Source organism: Haliotis asinina, chromosome 8 (genome assembly GCF_037392515.1).
Source record: "Haliotis asinina isolate JCU_RB_2024 chromosome 8, JCU_Hal_asi_v2, whole genome shotgun sequence".
Taxonomy (NCBI): domain Eukaryota; kingdom Metazoa; phylum Mollusca; class Gastropoda; order Lepetellida; family Haliotidae; genus Haliotis; species Haliotis asinina.
Window position 1 is genome coordinate 26549554 of NC_090287.1, and position 23817 is coordinate 26573370.

Sequence of the window (23817 nt, forward strand, 5' to 3'; positions counted from 1 at the left end):
AGGGTATCAAAGCCTTTTCATTGGCCACTGGTTCATTTGCCAATAGGCTTAGCCAGCTCTTTGTTTATGGGTTATAAGCCGGGTTCGATTCCCCACATTGGTACAGTATGTGAAGCCCATTTTCTGGTGTCTCCCTCCCCCCCCCCCGTGATATTGCTAGAATATTGCTAAAAAGCGATGTAAAACTAAACTCACTCACTCACTTATAAGCCTGATAGGTGTTAATTTCAAACTGCATGCAGTGTTTACGAATGGTGTTTCAAAGTAACAGGACATTAGGTCCTGTAAGTTTCAGATGTCGGTCTGACCCACTGAAAATTCACAAGACCCACAAAATAAAATTTATGACACATTTCAGATTTAACATTTCTCATAATTGGCATTGAAATTATTAACATTATATAATGACAAACATTATAAACATACATTTATAAACAGTGAACAAGTGTCATGTGCCACAAATAACAACTTCAGACAAAGTGTCTGTAATACATTCAGTGAGAAACTGGGACCCACAGGCTTGGGACTTCTGTTTGACCACTGGCAAATCTGCCAGATTTGTTTGAGGGTCAGACACTATTCGTGAACACTGGCATGTGGTCAATGATTGTTATGCGTTATGAGCACAGCGTAGCATAGCTGCTGAAACCTTTTTCCCCCCCAGCATTGGGGGAAAATTAGTGAATTATTTGAACTCTGATTTTGCGGGCTTTTTCCATCGCATTTTTTTTAACTTTACAGATTGAATTGGCGTTTTTTATGATTTGTAATGGTAAGTGCATACCGAAAGGTATCAGAATTTGCAGAGTTGTGTTTTACTTTGCATGTGACCTTTAAGTAAATCTTGTGCTTTAGACTTAATATGATGTAAATAAATGGAAACAGTCTGCTTTCAACGAATACCATAAAATAAGCCAGGTTGTATTGTGATGTTCAGTGCTTCACATCAGGGGTGCTGATCTGTGACTGCAATGAATATGAATAATAACTTAGGTATAATTCTCACACTCCAGCGTAACACACCCGAATATGTGTACACAGGGTGTAGTGGAGCTTTTACAGGTAAGTTTATTTTTACCTCAGTGTTGTTGACATGCAGTTGATAAGTGAGGTGAGGTTAAGCAGTGTAATCAGTCAGGTGCTGATACATCTCAGATACACCTATTGTTCTCACAGGACTTGCATAAGGTAACAGCTACAGTTCCAAGAGATATCATTTCTATCTGTTGGAACTGTTGTCATTGGTTTGTCGGCCGTTGTATTTCATCATTGGTCATAATGTGTTTATCGTAACCAATCATTCATTTGTGTAAGTTGTCATCTCTAAGTATTTTGTGTATTTTGAAAAATTACAAAATATTATAGTTTGTAATTTGGAGAGTTAATAATGGAGTTTGTGCTGTAACACCCATCATTCACATTTTGTAATTTTTTTTTAGGGAGTCTGTGTGGTTTTGTGTTTTCAACTGATACAAGATCTCTATGATCAGTCCTTTGTATTCTTGTTATATGTGAAATACATAAATTATGAAAACAGCATTGGCAGGTTTTTCAAGAGGTATTAGATGTTCTTATTGAAATTTTTATATAAATGGTTGGCATACCATTTAAAAGTGCTAGAATCATACCTCCAAACATATTATTCATTACAATCTAAGTTGTCACATGGCCTTGACTATGCAATGATGTCTGATAAGGTTTAAGACATACTTCAGATAGCCCCATTTGAAGCTATCAGGGATGACTCCACCACTACAGCATGTTGCTATTTAAGAGTGTCTTGTGTATGTGGGTCACCATAGCCATGTAGCAGTGTGGGTCAGTAGGGATCCTGGTCACCTGTTTGTCCTGAGTAAACATGCTAAACATGTCCAAGTGTGGTCTTTTTCCCAATTTGGTGTGAGGCTAACTTTATTGAGGTACTAACCTAACGAGGACATGGTATTGATACCTCTTTGTGTTCAGTCTCACAACACTGGGGCTTGTTAGCCCTTACATTATTTGGGGATTTGCTGAACTGGTTTTAAGAACTGCCTCACCATTTACATGTTTGTTTATAGAATCAAATTAATTATATTCAGTGAAGATCACTGGGGAAAAACTAAAAAGAAAACAGGTAGGAATGTGTTTCTCTGTAATTTTCAAGTATTACTATTAGATTATACAGTCTTCTATTATCAAACTGACCAGATTGGACCATGAACTCTCCTTGCCTGCTGGTTTAAAGGTCACATGCAACCAAAAAATCAAACATAATTAAAACACATTTATCACTTATTCATGACATATAATATACATTTCTGCTTGTTAAAAAAAAAATAAACAAAATTTTACGCGTACAATTGCGATTCAAAAGTGCAATATTTTGTATTTGGGCTTACTTCCCCCGAAACGAAGCCCTCGGGAGACTGAACCCAGTCATAGCGGGTGGATATGCACTCAAGTGTAACGACGGCTTCCGATTGGCTGTTTCATGTGCTGATATGCTGAGGGTTCATTATGTGTACAGAAAGATGATCTGTTTGAAGGGCATTTTAGAAGTATAGCCAGTCACCAGAAAGTAAGATTCTTTATGGATAACAACTTCCTTTTGTGTACTTGATGCGTCTTTTTCAGTATGGATTCATATACTGTTGTCAAACAAAATCATATACACGAAAAGAAGTCGTTATCCATGAAGAATGTATATAGAGATGTGGGATTAGAAAAATACATGTTCTCTGAATTTGCGCTCGATCCAATAAAAAAAATCAGGTCAGTAGAGATGGTAAACTACTGCGTGGTTGGAATCTGTCATTCGTCCAAGTACAAAGCAGGACTTGAAACTGACAAGTGTTTGCACCAGTTTCCGTCAGATCTGGTCATCCGAAAAAAATGAATATAGTTTGTTTGCAACCCACAGACATAAAAACATGTCATGTGTATCACACGTGCCTAGTTACATAATGTGGCAGACATGGGACTCGGGTGCACGAGTCATAAATCAACTTATTTTCTTTATATCCTATAGTCTGATAGGTATTAAGTTCAAACTGCACGTGGTCAATGATTGAAGCTGTGTATTGCATATTGTCTTTAGCAGACAGGCAGACAGACATATAGGTGTGAATAAATCAGACACTGAGCTTTCTCTGTGACAGAGACTGCTTACCACAATCAACAAGGTTGTGTTTTACGTTGCATGTGACCTTTAAGATTTAAACATTCACCATTCAGATCATGTGAGCAACAGAGTCTAAATTCAGGCATTTGCTTTTTTCTTGATTTTGTATTTCATGTTGAATTTTATGTGCAGTGAGACACATGCAATGTGTTGTGCTTATTGTATGTATATTATGCATATTATGTTTTTACAAATTCTAAACATTTGTTCTTTCACTCGTGCAAATGTGGGCTTTTTGATTTTCACATTTCAGTAAATCAAAAGCTGTTGGTCATCTCATATTGATTTATGGCAGAGTTCTGTTTCCATGATAACCATTTCAAAAGATTAGTTTTTAGTTGATGGTCCTTATTATTGTGATTTGCTAATATTGTGTAAAGTTTAGGAATAATTGCTTGCTGTTAATGTTTAAATCATAATGAATGGGAACTGTATTCTTAAAGATCACATATTCTCAGAGGACAGAATTTAGAATTAGTTAATATATGTTTGAAAATATACACTAATCTTTATCCCTTTGAAACTAGAAATCTGTCTGTATACACAAGTGTTGACATGTGTATTGTGATGCTGTTATTAGGCCTTTGTGTTTAGCTTGACAGGTGGGAGTTACCCCCCTTAGATTATGATATAATTGGCGCCAGTTTGAACTGATCCTTGTCTAGTCCCAAAGCAAAATATATCCAAAATGAATCTGATTGTGTGGAAAGTTATGTGAAAGAGTAGATGGAAGATGTAATTGAAACTGTAAGCAGTAGGATATATTGGTCATACATCTTTTTTTTCACAACACTTCACCTCAGGGAAAATACCAAACGTGTATAAGAATGTTGACCTATCACTACCAATGACCAACCTGAACAAAATGGTATAATCACTGACATGAGTATGTGGGATTAGCTGCAGAAGCGTCATTGATTCAGGGATTGTAGATTCATAAATGTGACACAAGCAATCAGAAACGTTCTGCTAATACAAGCGTGTTAATGTCTCCTAGGGTTTTTTAATTGTATAAAAGGGAAATGGTAAAAATACATTGTCATGTATTAGTTTGTGCCGGTCATTGTGTCACATCGACTCTGTTGATTTGACCTAATCTTTGCAATAAATCAGTATTTAATTTCTTAATTTCTGGTCCAGTTCTCTTCAAACGCATAACTGAAAAGTAGGGTGCAAGTATATGGAATGAGTAGATGAATGGATCTCTCAAAACAGAATATGAAACATTGACTAAATTTTGAATTTTGACTGATTACTTTTAATGACAATTTTCCTGGCACAGCGTATTGGTGACAAAGGCTATTCATCATTTGATTGTAAAATGCAGAGCTCCAGATAAGGTGCGTATATGCATATTTTACTCAATACAAATCACGCTTACTCAATTAATTTCAAATCTGGGCGTACAAAAAACGCACAAGAATCACCCAATAGGTGTATAATACCTTGCGTACATTGCTCATTTAACTAAATTGGCTTGCGAATGATAATTTGGCGTGGCACCCAAACTCTACAACAGCATTAGCTAATGGTAGGCAATGCCTGTATATACATATACTATTATGGCCGAAGCCACTGTCCGGGATTTAGTCTAATATTCACAAGTTGAGTATTTGGAAATGGCCTCCAAATTTTTGGCAATATGACAATTAGTGAAAACCTTTATTCTGTAAGATGCATTTATATTCATATAAGTAGAAGAGCTAAGTAGCCAATAAGAACATTACACTGTGCATAAAAGTACTCAATTCTTTTAACTAGTGGGAGTATACAAAATGATAGTTACTCCTCAAAAAATACAATTACTCATACATAAACAAACATGGGAGTAAATACCCAATTGCTTGAAAAATCATCTGGAGCTCTGTAAAATGTACAAGGAATTTAGGGATTCATTGATTCAAAGCTGAGTATGAATTATATGTGATGTAGGTGAACATAATCGACATACATAAACATGTGGGGTTTTGTAAGTGTAAACACTATGCAATATGATGGAAAGTTAATTTAACGTTAACTTCTTCACAATTTCTACAATATTTGTTGGGTTTCTCAGGTCATTGGTAATGTTTCAGAATGATCACTGGAAGGTTAATAAAATGAAAACATACTTTGATCATTCATATGCTTTTTCTTTAAACCTTCCAGTTTTGCATGTCAATACCTATATCATGAATGATGTTTCATAAATGGTTCAGTTTTCAGGAATTTTGCACTCAATATGAGCACAGTGTATGATTTAGCAAGAAAGAATTGCCCACAGAATTCAAAACTGCTGTGTACATTTGTGAAGGGTGATGCGGAGAGAAAGGTTGAAATCATTAAGAACTGGTTGTTGTTGATGTCAACCCGTCTCGCTAGGATCCTTGTTACAGAAATGGGCTGCACGTCAAGGCACACACCTAAACTTATTTCATGAAATGCGTTCAGTAGCGTCTATTGACTTTAATATTATATCAGTTAGCAACAGTGATGTCATTTTGCAAGGGACGTAAGCCATTCTGTGTGTATTAAGCATACTCTCCATAAATATATGACATGAGAATCAGTATAATGCAAAATATTTATTTGTGATCTGTACTGTTTTAGTTGTGCAAGTACCATATAAATGTGTTTTATGTAAAATCATGAAAATTTGTGAAGAGTTTGTGAAGAGTTATCCCTCCTTGTTTACTTGCTAGCAAACAGCATTATGAAGAGTTATCCTCCTTTGTTTACTTGCTAGCAGACAACATTTTCAGTGATCCTCAGTATGGATGATTTAGAGAATAGAAAGTTGATTTTAGAGTGTTATAAGGACATCAGATCAGCTGAGGTCATTTCAAGTAAAACAGGCATTCTTTTGTTCACTGTTTATCATGTTTTGAAAAAAATGCAAATTGATATGGCATTGAGCACCAGGGAGGGACAGGTAGGCCCAGCATAGAAATAACAGCATAGAAATTTTAGCAGGAACAGTGTGATTTACTCAGACGAAAGTTCTGTGTGGCTGTTTCCTACCACGCTGAAATTATGAACCAAACAAACTAAAAACCTTTGTATCAGCGCTTAAAGTACAGTCAGTTTAATTTAATGTGGGGTGGCATATCTGTGTTAGGGGCAATGCCCCTCTATGTATTTGAAGGGAATATGAACAGTGAGCAGAGCACACACATATTCTCAAGGGACATTTACTTCCATCTACTCGTGTATTCTAAATGTTTCGATTTTCCAGTAGGACAACAATCTGAAACATCCTTCAAAGCATTCACAGGCCTGGTTTCAGACCCAAAATATGACGTTATAAGATTGGCCAAGCTGTAGCAGTGACCTTAGTCCAGTAGAAGATGCTTGGGGACTTATGAAGGAAAGTGTCAATAAGAAAAATCTGACAAATATTGCTAAAATGAAAGAAGAGGTGGTCTGATATTGGGACAGGATGGACCATGACTTTCTATTTTCTTTGATCAGAAGTATGCCCCTCAGCATTGGAGCCTACATTGCTACCCATGGTGACTTGAAAAAAAAATACTAACTGTTCATCTGGAGTTATGTTCTGCTAATATTCACATACGTGAGAAATGAGTGACAAATAAAAAAAATTACAATCTTTAAATTCTCAATTTCTGGTCATGCTATATATATTTCTGAATCTCAATATTATCAAAGACATTTAATAACATCTTTGACAAACTGAGCACTTTCGGTCAGTGGTGATATCTGCAGGTAGACATTCTGGGTATACGTGCCATTTATATTCTGAATCACAATATTACCAAAGTAATTTGATTGAGACTTCCATCATTCTCAAAAACGTCTGATCTGTGTTTATGTCATCAGAGACGTCAGTCAAGGCATTTTCGTGTATGAGCAGTGAGAATAAAGCATTACTTTCAAGACGAAAGGTTCTCCACTTGTGGAATGTTTGATTTGGAGGTTGAGTATTTCGGAGGACATGTCACAGATGATGTGACTGGATGACTCTCTAGATGTATCCTGGGATCTGCTCTGTTGACACAAATTAGAGTGTCAGGCCACCATTATCACGCCAATTAGCTGCCTTTTCCACTCTCTTGCTCCCTCCCAACACTGTCCCACTGTCTTTCCCTTTCTCTGTACAGCTTTACCCTTCAGTTGTAAGGGTATGAATGAGTCGCTGTTGATGCATTCCTGTTTTCTGGTGGTAAGACGAGGGTAGTCAAGTAGAAGCCTCTTTGTTAGGTGTCAGCAGGGCGTGACAGATGTGACTGGCCACCCTTTATGTATAGACCTGGATAAGTCTTCATAGGTAGGACCAACACATGTGTGTTGTTAAGGTCAGTGCAGGAGATGTCTTATTTCCCAATTTTGACAATATCAATAAGATATTAATATAAAGTATAGTCATTGATTGAAGTGCTCTTATGATCTTATCCTGAAAAATTGATACTTGATGCAGAGTTAAAATGTCCCATGCCCATTGTTAACACAAGCCATAGTATTTCTGCACAGTAGCACATTCCTTGCACAATCTTAGGGCTCAGCTTTATCGTCAGTATCCAGTTCCAGGCTACAATGTATAGTTCTAAAAAGGCCACTGCAAAATCAGTAGTGAACCAACCTTGTCTTGAACATATATGTTTCCTCTCTTTAAAACATTTGTTAGAAATTGTCTTTGTCTGGCACTCTGTTAGCTGATTATGAAATTTCACTGTTGATAAGCTGGCCAAGATGTGCATGAAACACAACAGGAAATGTATATTTGGGCCATACTGTATGTAGACTATCAGCTCCTGTTCACCATCATCACCCTCCACACCTGCTGGTGAAAATGTGCTGCTTATCTACTCAGGTATGTTGCCCTGAAATCATTCTGCAAAGAAATCACAAAGTGCCTCAATTTCAAAACAGGGTAGGTTTGGTTTTTGGTTCTTTGGTTTTTCAGTCCTGCATTTATGTTGATAAACAACATTCAAGTTATGATAGGTTTACATTTGTTTTGTTTTCTTTGTCTCAGTTGGCATCATCAAGGAAGAATTTGAAACTGTCATATAATCAGAACCACACTTTTCAATTTAAAGGAAACATTAGAGAAGATCAAAATGATCTGGTTGCTAATAATCATTGCAAATGTACATGTTTGTTCAGAAGATCCTTATCAGGGTTTATGTGAAGAAATATAAATTTAATGTCTTTTGTTAATAAATATCAACTGTTTTAGTATCTTAAGGTATAGTTTCTGTTTCATAATTCACATTTACTTATTGCTGAAAAGCTCATGACATGGCTATTTAGAATTAGGATGACCTTCAGGTTTTAGGGAGAAACAATGCATTATGAGCCAGTTGTGAATATTCGATCAACAACAAATTTAAATAAATCACACTGCCATAACATGTGTTGGCTGCAGCATGTGCATTGAATGACGAATGAGCCAAGAGGCATTTTTAAACATAGATTGACTGATTATCTTGGCTTCTTGAAGCTGAGGAGTTAGTGTGACCACTTCAATACACTCACACATATGTTGACAGTGGTGTATTGTCTTGTGACAGATGTTGCCAGGTTTGGATTCTTTCCCGTCATCTTTCGCTACGCTGAGGTGTTCAATATCCTTCCTGGCCTAGCTCAGGTAAGAAAACTGTCTTGTACATCAGGAACATGAAACCATCACAAAGTACACCAGGCTTGGCAGCATTTGCAAACAGCAAGGACAAATGGAGTAAAGTGTATTAAGCTCAACTGGGTTATAGGTAATTGAGTTTGAGTCTACCTGAGGTTGATTCTTTCTTTCGTAAGAAAGGATACCAACAGCAGTCTGTTGTTATAGCTTTTCGCGATTGGCTTAGTCTGCATTGGAGCTTACAGTTGATATACTTACAGGAAGGGTAGCCAATAGGGTTAACATTTCATTGTATTTTGTGATGTAACACAGGAAATTGTTTGCATTTTGATACTGAAGACAGATGAAATATTTGATACACTTTGTGCCTCAGTTAACCTCCATGTTGGTAGTGATACACTGACCAACAGCATTGAGTCAACAAGGCAAGACTCTTTCTTCAGATGTCTTCTCTTTTCAAAATAAACATCAAACTTGCACTATGGAATTACTGTTTATAGAAGCGACAGAACCCTTTCCACACCCACAAGTAATCTCTGCTAAGAGCCAACTCAATTGTACGGTTGTGTCTATATCATGAGTATGTATTTGTTTTAGCAGTATTACAGGAATACACATGAAACAGTGAACTGTACCATTTTGAAACATCAGACCCATGTAATCCAGGGCAGTTAGTTTGCCTTAGTGTATTATGACGGGGAATAATATTTGTATCAAATGAGTATTACATGTATGTGCTAGCATGTGTACAATTGGTTAATAATATTAAATTCTTTGAAAGACTGTGTCATTAATTTTTTTTTAATTTCTGGAAATGATTTGTTCCTCTTATAGTGATTTATCTATGACTCAGCTGCCAAAGGGTTAAGATGACATTTGTAATATGTCTGATTATACAAGTGTGTCTAGTGTTGTTGTTCTGCATTATCTAATGTTTGTAGCTGTTTGTTCAGCAGCAGCTGCCACAGGTTGACTGTTGTGAAGTAACAGTTTCATTGTGGAACAAGAATTAAAACTTCATTTTCATCAGGAAAACCAATAACGAGTCATTATATCTTCTAATTGTCTGTTTGATCTTCATTGATATGTGTAATTATGGCAGGGTTAGATTACTGGAATCATTTATTTGTCAGTTGTGGTTGTTTAAGATATTCAACAAAATATGGCAGGGAATGTTAAAATGTGCTCATTGGAAATAAAATTAATTCCAGAAATAAATTAATTTTAGATTGTCAGTAATTTACGTATTTTAACCATCACTTCCTTATCACGAAACATGTTTATGAAGAACCTATGATTATGCCTCTTGTAATTAGCATGCATTGATGAGCCTCATTAACCAGCCCCATCACCTGAGTCTTCCTGTGACCTTGTTACATTGACAGAACGCTCAGGTTCAACGTCAGCAGATAAATTATGAAAATCATTGTTACCATCAGCAGCTGTTCAGGACCAAACTACTGTCTGAAAATATATCTTCATATCCAACAAGTCACTTGTAATAAACACTGTTTTTGATGGTACTCTTGTTAGGAAAGGTTGTTAGTAATGAAACATGAAAGTATCGGTCGTCCATTACTAATATATGAAGAAGTGATGTCAGCATTGTGGCGATGCAGCTACAGCAGCCTCTTATTGATTGCTAGAGAAAATCAATATCGCTTTGCTGGTGGTAGTAGGAAATTTAGAATTCACTGGCTGTGTACTGCTATAGTTGGACAGGTCCATTGTTGAGGGAAGGGGAGCAGACACCAGGGTGGCATTTTGGATTGTTTTTTAACCTGAGTAGGGTGATTATTATAATGCAGACATCTGCAATGCAGACTTTACCTTACCCAAGTCCAACTACATAGTGTCTGGAGAATATAAGGATCAAATTCAGCGTTACCAACAAAGCCTGGCTGAAAGTCTATCTACCTGCTCCACCTATCCTCATCTTGGGTATGCCTTGTGTGCTTGTCAATTGCTTCTGCCATGGTGGCTATTTGGTGGACCACGGCGAAGTGACAAAAATTCTTGAGAATACTCTATCTTCCATGATGACTTCTGAAACGGCCAAGAATTTCCGAGTGTAAGTAGTTTCCAGACGAAATGATAAGATCAAATCTTTCCAGTATGTGCTATTCTATCACATATGAGTCATTTGCATATCATTCACCAGGCTACCAATTATAATAAGATGGCATTGTGTAACGATTCCTCAACATTATAAACATCATGACCAGATTTAAGTCCTTTTTTTCAGTGGTATATTGTGAGATTATAATATGATGTGGGCTAGGTGTGTATGAATCGCTAATCAATAGAATGTTGATCAGACTATATGTGATTCACCGGTCGACTGGGTAGGTTGTTCCACGGACTATAGGTCGGCTTCTCAGTCTGCAGACTGTGACTGACTCAGTGGAAGAAAGCCCTCACTGTGTGTATGAATGTGAGGGAGGGAGGGAGGGAGTTCACCTGACCTTGCTGCAAACATGTGATAGTGATCCACAGGAGGTCCTGGCTTTGTATTTTTAACTCGCCTGGTTCACAATACAAGCTGCCATGGCTTGCTGGTCTCATGTTTATATAGTCTGTGTTGTTACATCTGAATGCCACTTCTTCCACTTCCGGCCTATAATCATTAATTATGTTATCACACTCACCCCAAACATTACATCACAACCTTTAGTCATATCTTCCCTGAGGGCTGTCAGATTTATGTTATGCTCCCACAGCTCTGCATAACTGTCATTCAAACATGAAAGAAACATACACAGTGAGGCTTAAGTTTCGATTCAGTTTAGTCGAATAGATTCTCATGGTAGGTTTGGTTCAATCATTTTCATGTTGTGCCATTTATGCCTTGATGAAAACATGGAGAAATATGCCTCACTGTGAATTCTGTGTCACTCAGTCAGTCACCTGATTTCATAGATATACATCAAATAGCCTTTTTTTGTGTCTCTCTTGAAGAAAGAATGTATCCAGTTCATCAGAGTTCAAAGTGCCTGTTTGTTGTTGTAGGGAAGTTTCTGTTATTGTCTCAACTAACATGAAATGTAGCCTTCATTACTACTATTTTGTAAGACAGACCCATTACATTTTAACTGTTTGATAGGATGTGACTGTATTGCCTCAGTTTCCCACTATTAATGCAGATCAGACTCCACTGCATTTTATCTCTGTGTTCATAACATTTTTTCCAAGTAGAGAATGGAAATCGGGTACCAGAAGATTTATTAAATTGTCCATTGTCTGTTACCAGTGATGGTTGACAGTCATTTGGCCAGTCATTCAGAGATGACTGTGGGGACATGTTGAATAAATATAAAAGATACTGTCTCTGTGAATCTAGCCACAGACCGAGTTGAAATGTTAATTTGGATGTGTTTCTTACTTTTTTTTCACCAGGATGGGTAATACCAAGGATATTCTATTCCTTTGCAGACTCTTGGAGAGCAGGACTGAAATGTATGATCAGAAACAATGGTTGGATGCATATTAGTGATACAGAATCCCCAGTTTTTCACATACTAATGAATATGATTTTCAGTCATGTGGCCTTCGTTGCATACAAACTAAAAGCTATGTTTCATGAAAAAACCACCATACAAATGTCGTTATTGTATGTTGTAGAACCTGAGACTTCTTGATGAGCAATAAGCTTAATTTCATTACATTTCTGCAGAAGAAAACTATTGGGGATGGGTAGGATAGATGCTATAACCTTATTGTAGTAAGTATCACAGTGTGTTGATAAATTCCAAATCTTGAATATAGAAGCAATCAGAAACATCACTGCATGCACTGAAGTTCATAGATATAACAAAACAAGATACTGGTGATAATGATGAAGTATGCTACTATCTTTGAAACTGGAGGTGCATTTTGAAATTACAGAAATGTTTTGAAGGTGTTTGTGTTTGCCAAATCTACAATATATAATATTGATATAAATAGCATGGGAAAAAACTCATTAAACCTGTAATATCATGCACATTTTAAAACAATGCATGTTCTGGTATTTCTGTTCGTTAAACTCACTGCTATATGTTGTACAGTATGGATGAGTAAACGGTTGGTGACAGATGTTGCATTTCTGGGTTCTTCAGAAATGAGATGCAAATAGATATATACATATAACATTCACATCATGCCAATATTTATGCTGCGGTTCCTGTAGTTGATTGCACCAGATACCATTGCATTATCACCCAGTAGATGTAACAGACATGAAGTACTAATTATGTACAAAACTGAATGCAGTATATGAGAATTTATATTTATCTTACCTCACACAAAAATGCCGATGCCTCTCTGGCTGTGCTCTCTTCTAGTATTTTCAGTGTACCCCGTGTTCAAGTGAGGTGCATTGCAATGCACCCTGCTGCCAATAGCATCTCATTTGGTACTTCTTGGTAGTTTTTATCCCCCCGGCATGTAATGCGGTGGAATAAAGTCGACGCCTCGTCTGTCTGTCCATCCGTCCATAATCATTTTTTTTTCTGGAGCATAACTCAGAAACCGTCCCATATTTTTAGACCAAACTTGATAGATGTAGTAACCTCAGCCTATGGTTGTGCCTTTTGCTATTTACAGATTTTTGGCATTTATATTTTTTTTGTTTTTCCAGGGAACATTTTGGTGTTAGTCTTATGGTGGGGTGGGCTTCGTTTCCGGAGCAAAACTCAAATGCCATTCAGTATTTTTCTGCCAAACTTGGTAGATATATCAAACTGAACCTATAGTGGTGCCTTTTGGTATTTACAGGTTTTTGTGATTTCTCATTGTCTCGTCTTCCATGGAAATGTTTCAGACATAGTCTGAAAAGTGAGAGGTCTGTTTCATTTCCGGAGCAGAATGCAAAAACCGTTCAATGTTTTTCTGCAAAACTTGGTAGATATATCAGTCAGAAGCTGAAGTGGTGCCTTTTGCTTTGTACAGGGTCTTGTGATTTATTATTTTCTCGGTTTCCATGGGAATGTTTCTGACTTAGTCTCAAAATGGAGGGATGGGCTTCGTTCCAAGAGCACAAATCGAAAACCATTTCATATCTTTCAACAGATCTTGGCAGATCTTGAAATTGTGACTTTGCAGGTTAGAGATATATAGCATTTATAATTTTCATGAATTCCATGGAAACAATTCAAACTTAGTCTAAAAAAAACAATGAGTAACTCTCAGATTATTTGTCCTTTCAAACATGTGGGGTCCGGGGGGATATGTCATCTTCTGATGACTCTTGTTTTTTATCTCGAATAACATTAAATGATGTGTTATGCACAGAAATTACTGATGTTTTGTGAATGGAAATTGATAGATGGGAGAAAACTCTAAATCTGTTTTTCATGTGTCATCAGCAAAATCTAATGATTACTACGAAAACATTTGATGCACTTTCCAGTAAATGAAATTTGACAAAACGTTCAAAGGTTGTCCCTGACAATACCTATGGGGAAACAGCAAGATATAAGATTCAAATCATTTGATTTACACAGGTTGCCTTAAGTGTATGATCTGATACCCATGCTTCAGACAGTTCAAAACTAACGTTGAGGTGTTTGGTAAGATAAATACGTTGTTTAATAGTCCCTCTGGGACCATGGGTTAAGGAAATGACCTATTGTTTTTTTACCATGGGCATGTCAGGTTCCCATATCAATCACAGGTGAGGGGATAGTCAAGTGGTTAAATCATTCATTAATCAAGCTGAACACCTGGGTTGGATTCCCCATGTAGGTTCAATATGTTAAGCCCATTTTTGATATCCCTAGCCATAATATTGCTGGAATATTGCTAAAAACGGTGAAAAATCCAACTCACATCCTCATCAACTTCTGATTCACTGATATCTGATGTTAGATTTTGTCTGACCGTAACAAATACAACTGCTTACTTGTATTAAGCGTGTTTAACATTAGTAACATTATCATGATGATTAGAAGGCACTTGACAACTAAAATTCACTTTTCTTTTGAAACTAAATCTACACATTTTATGGATGTGTTAATACTCTTATTTATCATGTATTCTTGTTGGAGAAAATTCATTATGTGATACATGTATTGATGATGAAAATGTTTGACATAAATCTCTATTTAGGCTGTTAATTCACAATGTTTTTCTTCTGTTTACTGTCCACCCCATAATTTACAAATGGTTCATTTCTTATTTATGCTGGTGACTTCCATAAACCTAAATATATATATTCATTTCCATGTCCAAATTCCAGTGGATAAGAATTTATTGGTCGACGCATGTTATGACATACAAGATATGTGCATGATATGTTCCATCAGCACATTTTCAGCTGTCAGCAGTCATACATACATTAGTATGTTCACAGCCATGATAAAGCCACTGTAGAGTCGCTGCTTCATATGTTTTGTTTGTGTACTGACATCAAGATGCAGACTCCTGGTTATAGAAGAGTTTTTTGTATTGTGTAGAGATCAGTATAATTGTCTGTGGACTGCAACGCAATAAAAGGCGACTATGCTTGTCGTAAGAGGCGACTAAAGGGATCGGGTGGTCAAGCTTGCTGACTTGGTTGGCACATGTTATCGGTTCCCAATTGATCTGCGTTCACCGCAGATCGATGCTCATGTTGTTGATCACTGGATTGTCTGGTCCAGACTCGATTATTTACAGACTGCCGCCATATAGCTGTAATATTGCTGAGTGCAGTATAAAACTAAACTCACTCACTCACTCACTGTGGACTGCAACACAGCTACTCTGCTACACTGAAGTAGGTGGCTCATCAAGGTGCAAAGTAATTTATTTACACTCTTGAGATGAGAGCCTTGCACCCCTTCTCCTCCCCTCCATTTGCCCATCATTTGTATACATCAAACAGATGCAATTTCACAATGGTTCATTTACTAAGATATTTGCAGAGTACCCATCCAGTTTATCATAACTTTGTTCAGTGACATAGATCATTAATTTATCTAAGGTGGATAAATCATGTAAATGTCCCAGTGTCATCCTGAAGATTCCGTTTCCTGCTTGAGAATAATGTTTTGCCCCCAATCAGGATAATACATCAGATTTTATTCTTCACATTTGAGAAAAAAAGACACTTACACAAATGTATAGACAGTTACACATGTTTCTGAGCATCTTAACACCACTTTTTGTTTCATCATTAGGCCAGACCCATTTAATTTCTTGTTTTACAAATCTGCCTGCTGTATTTTTTCAAGAATTAGAAAAGAAATAAAGTGAAATTTCCCTGCTCGAATAATAAAATCCTTTTCTTTTCTTTGGCCAAAAATGTAAACTCACAAGAAAACCTTTTTTTAGATTGTTTTCCGCCCCATGTACACTTCATAAATTGTCAAAAGTAAAATACTGTGATTTTATTTTATTTTATTTTCTCTCCTGCCTTTGGGTTTTCTGAGGACAAACATCCGTAAAACAAGAAATAAAGTTGGTTTCGCCTTAGTTTCATGTACAATTTTATCAGGTTGATCAAATTCATAAAGAAGAAGCAAAAGTAAGTTATTTGAAAAAATACTTGCTTATGTTTCTGTTAATATATTTGATGAAGTAGACCAATGGTGAGTGTTAGCTAAAGCCCAGAGTTCGATCCCATCAGGAAGTATATAGTTTAACAAGTCCATCAATGGTACCTTCTTGCCTCACTTTGTTAATGTTACCCAAAAGTATTTGACAAGAGCTCATTCAAGCTATACTATGCCAAACATGTTAAGCTTTAGCTCAGTGTCAGAGTCTGTGATTATCTCATCATAATTACCAACAACATGATTGTGTTCTCATTATATCAGCTGCACTGCTGTGTAAGTATTAGGCCTGTGTTCAGCCACATGGACTCTACTGGACTGACAGAGATTTGTGTTAGTCTACACAACAATTTACAGCAGTCTTTTGCCAGTTAGAGCTCACACCTGCTCAGGGACTGTGGAGTAGCGATCTATATAATACCACCTTCCTGCTCAGTGACATTATCATGAGCCAGGGTTTGCTTGAATGTGCCAATTTGTGCTGTTCAGATCAGAACCATGGCTGTACTTCAATGCAGTCTTCATGATATGATCATTACTAGTGTTCACAACCATGTGGTCTGTCTTTCCACAGTTTTCAGACAGGTATATGTATGATGTTCATTACAACAAGCCATTGCTGCAGGAACTCATATTTTATGTATTATTATGAATAATTCCCTCATACAATAATCGAATAGCATATAACACCACCCATTAGATTCACATTAATTTAAGACTGTCTTTAATTCACAATTCTTCCCAAACCTTTTCACAATAATTTATGTAAATTTCCCTTGGCTATGTACAGTATAATTACCATGTCACTAATGTCAACAGTGAAAATTGCTAATTTCAGGCTTTCTGTAACTTCATGTACTTATGTTAATGTGGATCAAATATGAAAAAGACATTATCCAATTCTCTGAATCAAACAGATATATTTGTAAGATTTCCAAAGGCTGTTAAATAATACAGTCAATACAATATTGATTTCCGACAGTTTGATACAAGGCTATATTGTGGCTGCACAGAAGCGGACAGCAACTGTCTGGGGGAGGTGTTTCCTGTGTCAGCACTACTGTCTGATGGAGATGATTGCTACAGCAGTGGTGAACACAACACACAAGAATACTTCCCCAGCTGACTGTGTTTCCTGTCTATCAGGCTGCTCTACACATGGTGGATCGTGTCATATTCCATCATTGTATGGAAGCAAGGATAAAGATTAGCATTGCTTCAAGCTATGCAAGATATGACAATTAACAAGGAAAACTGGAGATATTTCTGGCAGGTTTTCCTTAACTATCCCAGCCTTGTTAAGTACTGTCATTTTAACCACCACACCTCCTGTACAGAGGTGCATTCCTCAGTCTGGTGTAATCCTATGATAGTGGGTTAGAGTCCAAGATATTTGTTATTCCTGGTTTGTTTGCACCATACTAGTGTTTTTTATATTTTTTCCCTTCTTTTTCTTATAAATCTTTTGTGTGTGCTTGTGTGTGTGTGTGTGTGTGGAAGTGGGAGGGTATTTTGTTCTTTCTTTTAAGAATTGAACACTCAACTTTCAAGACTTAACTATTTGGTTTCTAAGCAGATAAGAATGGGCTCATCTTGTTGGAGTGTGTAGAGTGTTTGTCTGCATCTACTTATCCCACCCCTTCCGTGGTCTGTAGGCTTGTGTACTCAGTTGGCCATCAGCTGGAGTAGTTATTGATCCCGATTCTCATCCAGTCCCTGCAGACAAGCAATCTGGCCTTTACAGACATTCTCATTTTCTGAACATACACCAGGGGATGAAAGGGGAGCAACTCTCTGTCCACTGGGATTGTTCTGAATATTACAGTGAGTCAGGATTGATACCACACAAAATCCAACTGTAACCAGGCTCTGTGAGTCCAGGAATTATCTAGACTGACCACCTGTCTTGTACCCAGTTTCCCTGTAGGATGTCTTTATTGTGTCACATTTCTTGAGAGAGTGATTTGTGGTAGTCAGATGACCAGAACAGCTGCTGAGTATCATGTGTGTGTTTTTTAACACCTTAGTCGGCAACTTGTTACTATGTCATGGTAATCTGTAAATAATAGAATAAGGAGCAATCTGGTGATTGACATGAGCATCAATTCACTCAAGTTATGTATGATGACTTTTGTCAGTATGAATGATTTGCAACTCCTTTAAGACTTGTCTTCCACTGGTAAAAACACAGCATTTACTTAGCACAAATTGTTGTAAAGGGATGATGTTTTCAAGTCACACATTTGTTTTCAAAGGATGAACATTAAAACCTGTCTTCAGTTTTATGCATCACCTTACCCAGTATGGTGCATCAATGTTCAAACAGTCAACAACTGTGCTAGGTTGCTCATGATGACTTGCATTTTACAGATTGATGGACATGTATACATGTCAGCTGGTATGATGTTGACAACACTGTAAAACCTGAACATTCCATCTCAAACACTGTCTTAATCTGTAAATGTTATCTAATGGGAATGGTATCCTGACAGGACAAGAGATCAAATTTAATTGGTAAAGCTTCATGTTTAGTACACATATTATAAATGTTCATGTATACATGCATTTGCTGAAAGGTGACAGTGTAGTTTTTGTTTATTCATAAGATTCAAATTTGTTTTTAAGATACTGAATTGCCAAAGAGGCTTGTATAAACAATAAATATCACTCTGCAGATATGAAGACTCTTGTCACTGAGGTTTAACAATCCTTATGACCTCCTTGCCTGTTGAAGAGACCATAAATACTTTGATCTTGTCATAACATGGTCATTGTCATTGGACTTAGTGTGTGTTATTAGGGTCATATTGCCTTTAGATATTCTCTAAATATAAATGTTTTGTCCTTTTTAGTGTGTGTTCTGAGGTATTATTAACTTCATAGGAAGTGTACAATGTGTCAAGCTTGTCAAGTTATATTGTTAACATGAACAGCTACCTGTCACTGAACAGCTTCAACAAGCATTGTAGGGCAATATTTGAGGAAACAAACTAAACTTGATGTGTTTAGATATTGCGGTCTACAACCACATGGTAGTGATATTGTTTTGATAGGTTTTTATTCAATAATCAAATGGTGTTTCTAGCTTCTGGATTACTTTAATCATTGTGTGTTTGACTTGATCTAATTGTATCACGTCGTGTTAAGCTGTTGAAGAAAATACTACTATGTACCTGAAGTCTGTTTGGAATGATGTGTTCATGTTCTGAGGGTGTGTTGAATGGTATTGTGCCATCCAATGACATGTTTATTGACCCAGTGGTACATACTTTGCTGTACTGCTCCAGGGTTGACATTTTCTGACATCGTGTATGGTTATGCTACATATTTGTGTTCAACATTTAGTCTGGGCCAAGTTCTATGAACTGTTTTGTCACAGTCTTAACTTTTGTAACCTTCAGTGTGATATCAAGGTGACTATGTTGAATACAACCCTGTATATAGAAGTAAGCACTTCAGTCCTATGCCAGAAATCTTTCACTGAGTGGTATTTACTGTAAGCATGTTGAGGTACACATCTGAGTTTGTGTAGGAATAATATAGCGCTAGTTGCCGTAGCATCCCAAGTCTTGAGGCATCATGACCTCTGATTTCTTCAACAAATGCTCCTGATGAGTGTATGGTAGAACTAGAGTTGTGACGATTAATCGATACGCTAGTTATCGCGATTCAAGAGCTGTACAATACGATACATCAATACGATTGTCGTGTATCGATTCAACACGATACTTATATACCTAAAAATAACCCTATACCACACCTGAAAAAAATTAGTCAATAAAATCGTTACGATAAACAAGTCGACAGCGAGGAACGGTCATGTTTCAGGTTGCTATGCAAAGCCAACTCTGGCAGTATTTACAAGTAAAAAAATGGTGGAGGGGGTGGACACGATGAATGAACAGCCACCTTCAAATTGAAAGATATTATGGTTTTAGCGATTTCCTACAAGAGTGTCATTATTTTATTCCAAATAGAAAATACATCTTCTAATTCTTTGGAACCCTACCTTGCATTACATAAAGGGAACAGGTGTTCTGATATATTCCACAAATGTTTGTGAAATGCAAGAGCAATAATTTCAGACTTGACTTATCTTGACAAGTGGTTGTTCATTATTTTTAATGTGGTTAAGTTATCATTAATGTTGAATCTTGAATAATGAGCAACTGCCACATCTTTCAAAATCTTTGAAAATGTTGTGAGTTAAGCAGTTTTATCATGCTTCTATTTTTGTGGTAAATATTGTCATGGACATGCCCTGACTAAGATAATTTTCACTTTTTTTTTGTTATCTGTGCAAAAAAGACAGTTGTGCCAATATTAATCCCTGCTGTTCCATTGTTTGGGAAAACACAACTTTACTGAAACATGCCAAACATTTTTAATAAAATATCTTACATGATGACATGTTTTATTTTTCTTGGTAGAAGAATACCTTCCCTGAAATGATATCATAACAGCACATTATTTCCAGTACTTTTATTTTTCTGCATACGAGGACAAAATATCACGATACGTATTGTATCGTATGTATCGGACTACCAGTATCGTGATACATATCGTATCGTGGCATGGGCGTATCGTCACAACGCTAGGTAGGACCCTATAGATATCATCTTTGTTCAAAGGGTATCTTGTCATATGTGTATACTAAAAATGATACCTGTCCTTATGTATGACCTATTCTAGATTTGTTTTCCAAATCAGTTACTTATGCTCACATACTTGACAGTGTTAAATAATGAATGACTGAATAATTGACATCACCTCTGACATGAGCTGGATATTTGTTTGCTAAATGTTAAATGTTCAACACCACTGATGTGTTGTAGCCACATTGGTTTTCTTCAGTAAGTGTTTTAGGTGTTCTAAATATTTCCCTAACTACCACATTGCACCATGAATCAGGCAAGGAAAAGTCAATCTGAACTCGGTAGTAATTTAGGCTGAATGGTTACTGAGGGTTTTTCTGTGATACTTTTTGAAGTATGTGTTTGAAGTACCGTGTGACAGGCATTTGTGAAGTAAGGTTTTAACACTGCCATGTAGGGATACATGTTTGTTCAGATATGACATGTGCTGGAAAAAGTCAGGTAGAGTAGCCAAGTGGTAAGAGCAGTTGCTTGTCATGCCCAAGACTCAGGCTCGATTCCCCACATGGGTACAATGTGTGAAGCCCATTTCTGGTGTCCCCTCCCTTGATATTTGCTGTAAATTCCTGAATGTGGTATAAAACCATATTCACTCACTAAATGATTAGGGTGAATGGAATGGATTGTAACAACTAATGCTTGGACACAAAAGTAACAGTAATAGTCTGCCAGCACAAACTTGCCATTCATTTTCTAGTTATCTGTACACAAGGGAAGTGTTTGATTGCAAGGTCAAAAGAATTGTTGTTGGATTCATACATTGTACGAAGGCTAAAGCTGGAGACAGGGCTACATCCCATCACATAGGAGATGTTGTAACAGGACAAATATGTCATATATGAGTGTCAAGTTGTTATTGGCAATACAGTTTCAAGTGCCTACTTCCCTCAGTTTCAATATCCTGTTATCCTTGACATGATTCAGATCTGTGGTCATATACTGCCGGACACATATTAGATTATCCTGCGCACTAAACGCATTTGTGACAAGAGAGGCGGTACAATGAATTGGGCGAATACACTTGGCTGCTACAGGTAGCTTGATGATTATGCACGTGCAATACATGCTAACCATGACATGAAATCAACACCGCATATTCCTTCGAATGATAAGACTGCACTTTCAGGCATAAGATACTGATATTCCACGCTAACCTTTAGTTAAGACGAAGACAAATAGATGATTGGGGCATTGACAAGCATGTTAGATATTCAACAATTTTGTTTTGAAAAAAAACAGGAAAATGTCATTTGCTTCGTGAAATGGATCGGTGGTTGTAAACATATTTGCTCAGTATATTGTGTTGATTCAATTCGTTGGGATTGTACCTGTTCCCAAATCGAGTGTGCTATAGCAATTCATGCGTGACGGGGAAAATGAACTTCTCGTTATTTATCAGACAACCTGTCCCCCTCTTCTTTCAAGTGGATCGTTCTGTAAGGCGTTCCCAAGTATGCAAATTGGGGTCATTTGTCAGGTCGTGGATCATCTTATATGTGTTTACCAGTAGTTGACCATTCAGTCTCCGTGTTTATCACAAAGGTATTGAAAATATTGAAGTCAGTTTAATTTTACTCAGGGAACAGTTTGATCCCTTGAATTTCATAAAGTTCCAAATGTGTACCTGGTCTGAGTGGAAATGGAGTGTTGACTGATTATATGTCTCAAATGTCATACACATTTCAGGAAACAGCATATTATCCAATTGTTATGTTTTGTAATAAACAGAATAAGCTATAGTTGATTGTTAAGAAGTTTACAAGAACCCAATGTTACTTGAACATGAGCACATCTCCTGAATACCCTCTTTTTGTGTACACACAAGGTGCCTAGACTTTTTAAAAAGTGAAAGTGAAAGATGATCTGTTTTGTATTGCAGAAAGAAGATAGAGGAGATAGGCAAGATGACGGCGTTGACCCAGGACGAAATCATCAACAACACCAAAACGGTGATCCAGGGTCTTGACACACTGAAGAATGAGCACCACCAGATCCTCAACTCTCTACTCACTTCCATGAAAACAATCAAGAGGGAGAATGGAGACACAAACCTCGTGGAAGAAAAAGCAAATATTCTCAAGAAGTCCCTGGAGTCCATTGAGCTAGGACTAGGAGAGGCTCAGGTACTGCCAAGTTTTTACGTTTATATGTATAGTTTTGCTCTCAGAAGGTGATGATTGATGAGAATTTGTAATTACTTGTTGTCAGCACCAAGAATACCTTGAAATAGTATAGTTTCCTACCTGACATATGAACTGACATGTATGAGGAAAGGAAAATGTTGCTACCTTCCTAAATGTTTTGTTTGTTTTTTCTAGCCTCATCAAGCTCATTGATGTTCACATAAAGCCAGTGTCATTAGCTTTTATTGCAATATGGGTAGTAAACTTTGGAATAAACTGCAATCACTTCTCAACATTCAGCAAATTTTATTATTTTCTTTTTGACAAAAGTTCACAGACAGTGTCATCAGTTGCTCACTTATGGTGAATCTAATTAAATCTTTGGTTTGACAGGTAATGATGGCATTAGCAAATCATCTACAACATGTTGAAGCAGAGAAACAGAAGTTACGAGCCCAGGTTAGGCGTTTATGTCAAGAGAATGGTTGGCTGCGAGATGAGCTGGCCAACACTCAGCAGAAGCTGCAGCTGAGTGAGCAGAAGTCCGCTACACTGGAGGAGGAGAAGAAACACCTCGAGTTCATGAATGAGATGAAAAAATATGATTCTAATGACACATCAGTCAGCATGGTCAGTATTCACCTAAATTTTTCTAATCACAAGCTAGTCATTGTTCTCAGCAGCAATGTGATGATGATCATCATCTTAAAATATATCGTCATCAAATTTCTACTAGCAATCTTTTTAGACATACTTCAAACATGTGATGATCAGTTTTGCA

The 23817-nt window shown here is 36.9% G+C and overlaps 1 protein-coding gene across 25 annotated transcripts in view; it reads left to right on the forward strand.

The window, feature by feature from the left end:
- The window catches only part of LOC137293915 (kinesin light chain), a 53577-nt gene that overhangs the window by 8503 nt on the left and 21257 nt on the right, over nt 1–23817 (forward strand). For 13 of the 25 annotated variants that reach the window (XM_067824748.1, XM_067824753.1, XM_067824745.1 and 10 more), the window contains 2 exons: nt 22793–23036; nt 23430–23666. In XM_067824748.1, coding sequence (XP_067680849.1) covers nt 22793–23036; nt 23430–23666 — 481 coding nt within the window. Of the gene's footprint in view, nt 1–10684; nt 10816–22792; nt 23037–23429; nt 23667–23817 lie in introns of those variants that run through there. The other 12 variants (XM_067824756.1, XM_067824735.1, XM_067824740.1 and 9 more) reach the window with 1 other exon arrangement.